This window comes from Salvelinus sp. IW2-2015, linkage group LG8, assembly GCF_002910315.2.
Source record: "Salvelinus sp. IW2-2015 linkage group LG8, ASM291031v2, whole genome shotgun sequence".
NCBI classification, from domain to species: domain Eukaryota; kingdom Metazoa; phylum Chordata; class Actinopteri; order Salmoniformes; family Salmonidae; genus Salvelinus; species Salvelinus sp. IW2-2015.
The window spans coordinates 10,178,223-10,188,999 of NC_036848.1; the positions used below are offsets into that span (position 1 = coordinate 10,178,223).

At 43.5% G+C, this 10,777-nt stretch overlaps 1 protein-coding gene across 1 annotated transcript; it reads left to right on the forward strand.

The window, feature by feature from the left end:
* The first annotated feature begins 5,723 nt into the window (after positions 1–5,723).
* LOC111967376 (alpha-2Db adrenergic receptor-like) lies at positions 5,724–7,736 on the forward strand. Its single transcript, XM_023992341.2, has one exon. It carries the CDS (start codon positions 6,209–6,211, stop codon positions 7,508–7,510), a length of 1,302 nt encoding a protein of 433 aa, XP_023848109.1. The 5' UTR covers positions 5,724–6,208; the 3' UTR covers positions 7,511–7,736.
* The last annotated feature ends 3,041 nt before the right edge of the window (positions 7,737–10,777 follow it).

The window sequence follows — 10,777 nt, forward strand, 5'->3', positions numbered from 1 at the left end:
GATCAGGCGGCAGTGTGAGTCAGGACGGGCGGGAGTCAGGCGGGCTGGGAGTCAGCGATGGGAGTCAGGACGGGCTGGGATCAGGACGGGCTGGATGTCAGGGCGGGCTGGGATCAGGACGGGGATGGGAGTTCAGGACGGGATGGGTCAGACGGGACCGGGGAGTCTAGACGGGCTGGGAGTTCAGAAAGTCCAGACGGTCGTAGCTGGGACCTCTCAGACGGGCTGGGTTCAGGGCGGGGTGGAGTCAGGACGGGGCTGGAGTCAGGACGGGCTGGATCGGCAATGCGGGATTCAGGACGGGGAGGGATTGGAGTCGGGACGGGCTGGGTGTCAGGACGGGGAGGAGAAGGATTTCCTTTTATTACGCCCGGCCCAGGGAAGACGGATAACGAGAGCCGCACAATCGTCTCTCAGGGACGGTACGGAGGTTCCAGGACGGGCCGGAGGTCGGCGTGGGGGTCAAGGCACCGGGATGGGAGTCAGGAACGCCTGGGTAGGACTGTGATGCAGCATCCACCTCTCATAGGTGTGGTTAATGACATCACAGCAGGAAGCTGGAGCCCAACCAGCAGGATGTGTGGTATTGTGTTCACAACTTGGAATAGGATTGCGGAAGGGGTGGATGTAGGCTTATAAGTGAGAGAGGTGTGTGTGTGGTGTGTGTGTGTGGTGTGTGTGTTGTGGTGTGTGTGTGTGTGTTTGTGGGTGTGTGTGTGTGTGTGTGTGTGTGTGTGTGGGTGTGTGTGTGTGTTGGGTGTGGTGGTGTGTGTGTTGTTTGCAAAGTTTGTGTGTGTGTTGTTGGCAAGTGTGTGTTGGGGAAGTGTTTACTTCACAACTGTGTCTCTGAAACCCAACCCTGTTGTCTCCTTCAACAAGCTAATCAGACAATTGATCAGACACTGAATCTAGATACGTCTAGACAGACACTGATGTCTAGATCAGACACTATGTCTAGATCAGACACTCTATTTCTAGATCGACACGTATCTAGATCAGACACTGATGTCTAGATCAGACACATGATCTACTAGATCAGACACTGATGTCTAGATCAGACACTGATGTCTAGATCAGACACTGATGTCTAGATTCAGACACTGAAGTCTAGATCAGACACTATAGTCTAGATCAGACACCTGATGTCTAGATCAGCACACTGATATCTACATTCAGACACTGAATCTAATCAAGGACACTGAATCATAGATCAGACAACATCAGACACTTAAGTCAGATTCAGACACTGATGTCTAGATCAGACACTGATGTCTAGATCAGACACTGAAGTCTAGATCAGACACTGATGTCTAGATCAGACACTGATATCTAGATCCGACACTGATGTCTAGATCAGACACTGATGTCTAGATCAGACACTGAAGTCTAGATCAGACACTTATGTCTAGATCAGACACTGAAGTCTAGATCAGACACTTATGTCTAGATCAGACACTGATGTCTAGATCAGACACTGATGTCTAGATCAGACACTGATATCTAGATCAGACACTGATATCTAGATCAGACACTGATGTCTGTTTGTTGCTGTGCATGATCAAATTCGATTTCTTAATCAAATAAATTGTATTGGTCGCATACACATATTTTGCAGATGTGTTCCTAGGTGCAGCGAAATGCTTGTGTTTCTAAATGAAGAAATGTCAGATCGAGCAATGTCAGAGTCCAGAATAAATATATACATTTGAAGTTGGAAGTTTACATACACTTAGGTTGGAGTCATTAAAACTCGTTTTTCAACCACTCCACAAAGTTCTTGTCGGTTAAGTAATTTTTCCAACAATTGTTTACAGACAGATTATTTCACTTATAATTCACTGTATCAAAATTCCAGTGGGTTAGAAGTTTGCATACACTAAGTTGACTGTGCCTTTAAACAGCTTGGAAAAATTCCAGAAAATTATGCAATGGCTTTAGAAGCTTCTGATAGGCTAATTGACATAATTTGAGTCAATTGGAGGTGTACCTGTGGATGTATTTCAAGGCCTACCTTCAAACTCAGTCCCCCTTTGCTTGACATCATGGGAAAATCAAAAGAAATCACCCAAGACCTCAGAAAAAAAATTATACACCTCCACAAGTCTGATTCATCCTTTTGAGCAATTTCCAAACACCTGAAGGTACCACTTTCATCTGTACAAACAATAGACACCATGGGACCACACAGCCGTCATACCGCTCAGGAAGGAGACGCGTTCTGTCTCCTAGAGATTAACGTACTTTGGTGCGAAAAGTGCAAATCAATCCCACAACAACAGCAAAGGATCTTGTGAAGAAGCTGGAGGAAACAGGTACAAAAGTATCTATATCCACAGTAAAACAAGTCCTATATCGACATAACCTGAAAGGCCCCTCAGAAAGGAAGAAGCCACTCTCCAAAACCAGCATAAAAAAGCCAGACTACGGTTTGCAACTGCACATGGACAAAGATCGTACGTTTTGGAGAAATGTCCTCTGGTCTGATGAAAGAAAAATAGAACTGTTTGGCCATAATGACCATCGTTATATTTGGAGGAAAAAGGGGGAGGCGTGCAAGCTGAAGAACACCATCCCAACCGTGAAGCACGGGGGTGGCAGCATCATGTTGTAGGGGTGCTTTGCTGCAGGAGGGACTGGTGCTCTTCACAAAATAGATGGCATCATGAGGCAGGGGAATTATGTGGATATATTGAGGCAACATCTCAAGACATCAAATCAAATCAAAGGTTATTTGTCACATGCGCCGAATACAACAGGTGTAGACCTTGCAAAAAAAGGTGTTAGGTGAACAATAGGTAATTAAAGAAATAAAAACAACAGTAAAAAGACAGTGAAAAACAGTAGCGAGGCTATATACAGTAGCGAGGCTATAAAAGTAGCGAGGCTACATACAAACACCGGTTAGTCAGGCTGATTGAGGTAGTATGTACATGTAGATATGGTTAAAGTGACTATGCAAAAATGATGAACAGAGAGTAGCAGTAGTGTAAAGAGGGGAAGTTAGGAAGTTAAAGCTTGGTCGCAAATGGGTCTTCCAAATGGACAAGCATACTTTAAAAGTTTTGTCAAAATAGCTTAAGGACAACAAAGTTAAGGTATTGGAGTGGCCATCACAAAGCCCTGACTTCAATCCTATAGAAAATTTGTGGGCAGAACTGAAAAATTGTGTGCAAGCAAGGAGGCCTACAAACCTGACCTAGTTACACCAGCTCTGTCAGGAGGAATGGGCCAAAATTCACCCAACTTATTCTGGGAAGCTTGTGGAAAGCTACCCAAAACGTTTGACCCAAGTTAAACAATTTAAAGGCAATGCTACCAAAATCTAATTGAGTGAATGTGAACTTCTGACCCACTGGGAATGTGATGAAAGAAATAAAAGCTGAAATAAATCCTTCTCTCTACTATTATTCTGACATTTCTCATTCCAAAAATAAAGCGGTGATCCTAACTGACCTAAGACAGGGAATTTTTACAAGGATTAAATGTCAGGAATTGTGAAAAACTGAGTTTAAATGTATTTGGCTAAGGTGTATGTAAACTTCCGACTTCAACTGTATATGTATATGATGGTGTGTATAGACAGTATGAACAGTATATGAATAGAAAAGGTGTGTACAGCAGTTGCCCGTCAAAACTGATATTTACTGTAAACCACATTTTTTTTTGTGTAGTTGATGATTGTCRTGACGCTGCCTTAAACCTTTTCTGTGCTGTTGAGGAGATTGCTGAAGTAATGCCAGTCAGTCCAGGATGTGTTTTTTCATCAGACCTTGATAAATGGGAGTGCTGTTTTTCTTTATCTAGACTGTGCCGGCACCTGAATACTGAAGACAACACAGTACAGGACCTTATGGGGGGAAAAGTTATGTCTACAATTATTCAAACCACAACTACAATGCCTTTATTGAAGTCACATACATTTACTTAACATGATACCAATAATAAAATTGCTCTTAATTCTCCCTCTGGTCTTTCACATCGTCAAGGTTAAAAATAGCCTTACAACTGGATGAGTTAAAAATGTTCTGGTGTTGTGTGAAATGTTTTGGTGTTGTGTGAAATGTTTTMGTGTTGTCTGAAATGTTTTGGTGTTGTGTGAAATGTTTTGGTGTTGTCTGAAATGTTTTGGTGTTGTCTGAATTGCTTTGGTGTTGTCTGAAATGTTTTGGTGTTGTCTGAATTGTTTTGGTGTTGTCTGAAATGTTTTGGTGTTGTCTGAATTGTTTTGGTGTTGTCTGAAATGTTTTTCTGCTCTTCTGCTATCTCAAAAAGCATGTTGTCCTGGTAATGACTGAACTGGAGCAGAGGTGAGCTGAGGTGGGGCTGGGGCTGTGTCTGTATTACAGGTGGAGCACTAGGGGCATATCTGCATCACCAGACCTCGCTCTGATCCACTTTGACAGTCACCCTTTAGGCGAGGAGAACCTCTCAGCACTCACTGGAAGCTACAGCTTAGACTCAGGGATGGATGGGGGCAGGTTGGGGGTTGGTGGTGGGGAGGTAGGGGACCACTGCTGCATGTATCCCTGCAGAGGGAAGCTATAACTGAGCCTCCCTGACAACATACACACACACACACACACACACTCAAACCTCCTGTCTGCACACCCTGTTTATTTAGCAAATGGAGTGCCCTGGATATTTGTGGCGAACCTAAAATGACTCAATCATAGATCTGCAGCAACGTGCTCAGAGCCGAGCTGCGTTTTGTCGAATTGCAATCAGCCGTGCTTTTCCCTGTTACCCTGGGTGGCCGTCATAGCTTTGTCCACGTGTCTCCACGCCTCTATGGGGTAAATAGCTTTATCCTCAGCCCTACCACAGCACAGCTGAACAGAGCACTCTGGCTGTTACGTCACTCTGCCCCTGCAGCAAAWGTGGTCAGAGGAACAGACAGACAGGTATTCTCTCATTTCCGTCTCATTGTGTAATATGGGAGAAAGAGAGAGAGGTGAATGTAGAATGCACAACATGTCATCACTGATAGGACAAATTAGGCATGCTTTTCTCTGTAAATTGAGACATCCTTATTTAAAACATAGCTAAGTTACTGGTTCAGTTTCCATCTCTTTATTATCAACTCAGCATTGCATGATGACTGAAGTTTAAGTAGTGAAAACGAACACTATGAAAGCATTTTAAAAACCTGTGACATTATAAAAACTGTATAGTCCTTATTTGTTTGTCTCTAATCTCCTACTAATGTAGATGATGATCCTAAACATAGTCCATTGTCTTGCCCTGGAGCTGCTATGCCTTGAACCTCACACACCATACCATCATATGATCCAGTCAGCAGACACAATGTTTCCTGCTTAAATGATCTCACTTTCCAGTCATGAACCTCACCTCAAGTCAACATACCAGCATACCAACATGCCATTCATGCTGTTCTCCATTTGTTATCAAAATGAAATAATGGATGCTAATAACAGTTGATGGTTAAATTATTCTTATGTTTATGAATCAACTTCCATTACCATCTGTAGGTGGGCTGTAATGGCTTTCTTTCTGTGCATGAGAGCTGAATAAAGAACCAATTAGATAATTCTAGGAGCAGTCTCCCTTCAACTGTTCCTTATCCAAAGTAAACTCAGACGGTCAGACCTCTCTCTCTCCCTCTCCCTCTCCCTCTCTTTCTGTCTCGCTAAGCTTGGCGATGGGTTGGTCTTAGGAGTGATATCACCCACTTCACTCCTGCATGCACACATATACCACGAGCAGTGTCTCCATCTCGCAGTGCGCGCTGCCTCTTGTGCTTCACCGAGGACACTTTTTTAAGAAAACAACATACAGCACTGCGCACGAGACCGACAGAGAGATAACGGAAACAAAATGTTTTGATGATGCTGGAATATCACCCTAATATGGAGACTTACTCATTTGGATTCTGGACTTCATAGTGGCAAAAACTTACTCAATACGCTGTGAGTACAGAGCACGGAGCTGTCACCGAGCACGGAGCTGTTGCGGACCCTTCTCTATGGAACTGAAGATGAGGGCAGCTCGCCAGGACGCTGAGGGTCCTCACGTATTTGACCTATGTGCTCTAGGCTATATCTGTTACCCGATCACACAACCTAGTGCACAGCGCGTCTCCATTGGTTAAATGCTTTAAGACTAATGATCAACAATTGAATGCTTCCAAGTTAAGCTGTTTGGGGGTGGAAAGGTGCACGCTATAAATAACCCATTAGAAGATGCGTTTATGATGGATGTAGCCAAGTTTATCACCGTTACCTACAACACCTTGCAGGATGCCAACACCTCGAGCGCACCGAGACCTCTCCCGCACACGGAGCTGGGCTCTGCGCTCATCATCCTGCTGGTCACCGTGATCATTCTGGTCACCATCGTTGGTAACGTGCTGGTCATCGTGGCCGTGCTCACCAGCAGGGCTCTCCGCGCGCCCCAGAACCTTTTCCTGGTGTCCCTGGCATGCGCGGACATCCTCGTAGCCACACTGGTCATCCCGTTCTCCCTTGCCAATGAGGTCATGGGTTACTGGTACTTTGGGAGCCCCTGGTGCGCCTTTTATCTGGCACTGGATGTACTCTTCTGCACCTCGTCTATAGTCCACCTGTGCGCCATCAGTCTGGACCGCTACTGGTCCGTCACCAAGGCCGTGAGCTATAATCTGAAGCGGACCCCCAAGCGAATCAAGTCCATGATAGCCATGGTGTGGGTCATCTCCGCCGTCATCTCCTTTCCGCCTCTTATCATGACCAAGCATGATGAGCACGAGTGTCTGTTAAACAACGAAACCTGGTACATCCTGTCCTCTTGCCTCGTGTCCTTCTTTGCCCCGGGCCTCATCATGATCCTAGTCTACTGTAAGATCTATAAAGTCGCCAAGCAGCGCTCTTCCACGGTGTTCGTGGCTAAGAATGGCCTGGAGAGACAGCCCTCCCAGTCAGAGACGTGCTTCGTGAGGAAGGAGCGGATGGAGATAGAGAGCCCCAGTAGCCAGAGCTCCGAGGACCACCACAGGCAGGAGGAGCTGGATGATATCGACCTGGAGGAGAGCTGCTGTGCATCGGACAACAAACCCCGTAACCACCGCTTCTCCAAGCGAATGAAGGTGGAGGGCTCGGACTGCTGCCCACGCCAGAACTGCCGCCTATCTTGGGCCTCGGCGCGCGCCACGCAGCTTTTCCAAGACCCTAATAACGCAGCCAACCCGGCCCTGGCGGCCCAGCGGCAGCACCTTGCGGTGGCCTCGTCCAAGACCAAAGTGGCCCAGATGCGTGAGAAGCGATTCACGTTCGTGCTGGCCGTGGTGATGGGGGTGTTTGTGCTCTGCTGGTTCCCCTTCTTCTTCACATATAGCCTGCACGCAATCTGCAGGGAGAGCTGCTACATCCCCGGTGCGCTCTTCAACACCTTCTTCTGGATTGGTTACTGCAACAGCTCCGTGAACCCTATCATATATACCATTTTCAACAGGGATTTCCGTAAGGCGTTTAAGAAAATCGTTTGCCGGACTTCAAAACGCACTAATGCCACTTGAAAAGAAGGGTCACTTTGATGGCCATGACTGATTGACTGTGCTTCACTGCTCATCGTATCCAGCGCTCAGCTCTACACCTCTGAATGACTATTAGTTTCAAAATGAACTTTCATATGTAAATAATATGATGATATCATATCAAAATATCTCGTGTTGTGCACCAATATGTGAATATTAGAAACAATGTACAGAGGGAATAGGATGTATTAAACAAAAGCAAAATATATATATTGTCATTGATGGTTTAATATGACTACTGAATCATATTTTCCCCTGCTTTCAAAGTTAAGAATTAATTTAATATTCAGTGATGTAGCTAAGGTATTTAGGCCAAAGCATAATAATTCCAGAAACTTTGTACAACCCGTTCTTTTCTGTACTTTAATTAATATTTTATGTCCCTTCTAGATAAAAAAAAAGATGGGACATCTTAGTTCAGAGTAAAAGTGATGTCATAAACCCAGATTGCAAAGCTGATAGAGCTGTGTGGGGCACTGGGAGTTTTAGATTCTAAACGTGAATCATTCATCACACTGTCGTCAATAAGGAATGAGAGTGAGAACAGCGGCGTAGTCTACTTTTGATGAGTAGCCTATCCTAAGTGATTACAAATGACTGCAATTGCTTGGTCGTGTTTGACAGAGGTGTCACAATGTAAAGATTTTATTTCTGTATTTTTTTAAACAATACAAAAGATACACATACAAACAACAACATACCGATGCACACAAACATCCACATCACCCCTGCCCAGACACACCTGCTCACACACCCATCTCCAGCGCCCATATCACTCTCCGCCACATGGCCTCAAACTGCACCATTTTGTTTCTCTCCGTCGCCCACGCACTTTCAACATTTAGATAATACAGCATTTGACCTTTCCATTGTGTTAACGACAGAGGATTGGTGGATTTCCAGAAGTTTTTTCAAGATGATTGATGAGAAAAGTATCGTCCAACCCATCGGGTATCTCACTGCACCCTCATAATTTGATGTAGTTTTCAGTCAATTAAAAAAGAAAAAATCTAAAATGGTATTGATTACAACTTCAGTCAGATGGTTTTGAGTGGACCTCAGGTCTACCTCATTGCTGAACCCCCAAACCCAGGCACTGCTGTCCATGGGGCTGAAACATGCACTCTACACTGCTAGCACTATGCTGTGTCAGGAATGCATTGGCATGGCATATTCTATAGTTTACAAAAGCACCTATGAATGAACTTTTATCAATCAGATTATCATGATATCAAAATATGATAGTGTGCCTCTTTTAGACACTTGTAGACAAAATATGTAAGCAGGTAGATCGATCACACTTTACACTTGCTTATATTATTTTATCCTAATGAGAAAGGAAGATCATGAGAATGTACCTATGGTTTGAGACGCCTTGTATCATAATTATAATCTAACATGATTTATTGCTGAAATTATTATAATCTTCAGCCAAATATTTCATTTTAGAAAACTCACATTTTTTTCATAATATAGCGTGTGTGTGTGTGTGCGCGTGCTTGCGTGTGTGCATTTGTGTGTGTGAGAAAGGAAGTGGGGAAAGTATTAGATTAAACATGTTTTAGTTGGTCTACTACTTCCTCTTCTGTGTTTTGATTGTCATCGGCTTTGTGCGCAGGCAGGCCTCCAGTGACATGGAACCACTGTGTATTGGTTCAACAATGGCTTAACGTCCGTTACCAATCTTAAATCCTTAATCCTCTTTGTTCTGTATGATATTGCAATATAAGGCTTATATGGCTTAGTCTAATTAAACAGTAGGCTGAATGCCTCTGCTTTGGATTCCAACTCTTCATCTACCTTTTTTAAACATTTTCAAACCGCAAAGACTCAGGCGTTTATAGCATGACAAATTAATCCACAACTGGACATGTTGCATACATGAGCCACATGACAGTGATGTCAAGGAAGATCTGCGTCAGATCTCCAGATGTGGCAACTCTGGGGACTGAAAACGAATGTTGTCATATCATGCACACATCACAAAGAGAGAAGGGTTAAACAAATGGAGATGCGGAGACTGACAAATTACATTTGGAGGAAATGGGCTAGCCACTCCAAGGCTGTGGTTTTAATTCCAAGACAGGCCACATATAACCTCTGTTCTATAGATAGCTGATCAGAACTTATTACACTTGACCTGGGTCATGTTTCATGTTGGATCGGTCATGACAAAGAGGATGTAAGTCCAAATGCAGTGTTATAGGCCAGGGTTTCCCAAACTCGGTCCTTGGGACTCCAAGGGGTGCACATTTAGGTTTTTGCCCTAGCACTACACAGCTGATTCAAATAAATCAAAGCTTGATGATGAGTTGATTATTTCAATCAGCTGTGTAGTTCTAGAGCAAAAAAAACAAAAAAACAGACCTTGGGTTCCTAGTACGTGAGACATTGCGCTATCCCTCTATGAGAAACGCAGAATGTGGTCAGGGAGAGGGAAGTTATCTTGGTTCTATTGTCTGAGAAATAAATACACTATTTATATCCACTGAGGAATGTCTTCAAAGTCCCCATGCCATCAGATGTATGGGCTTGGTGCCAAAAACACTGAGCTGTACTAACAGCATATAACATTAACACTGAGCTGTACTAACAGCATATAACATTAACACTGAGCTGTACTAACAGTATATAAGAGTAACACTGAGCTGTACTAACGATATATAACAATAACACTGAGCTGTAATAACAGTATATAAGAGTAACACTGAGCTGTACTAACGGTATATAACAATAACACTGAGCTGTACTAAAGGTATATAAGAGTAACACTGAGCTGTACTAACGGTATATAACAATAACACTGAGCTGTACTAACGGTATATAATAGTAACACTGAGCTGTACTAACGGTATATAAGAGTAACACTGAGCTGTACTAACGGTATATAACAATAACACTGAGCTGTACTAACGGTATATATACATAACACTGAGCTGTACTAAACGGTAATATACAATAACACTGAGCTGTACTAACGGTATATAACATTAACACTGAGCTGTACTAACGTATATAACAATAACACTGAGCTGTACTAACGGTATATAAAACACACTGAGCTGTATAACGGTATATAACAATAACACTGAGCTGTACTAACGGTAATATAATAACACTGAGCTGTACTAACGGTATATAAATAACACTGAGCTGTACTAACAGTATATAAGTAACACTGAGCTGTACATAAGGTATATAACAGTAACACTGAGCTGTACTAACGGTATATAAACAGTAACACTGAGC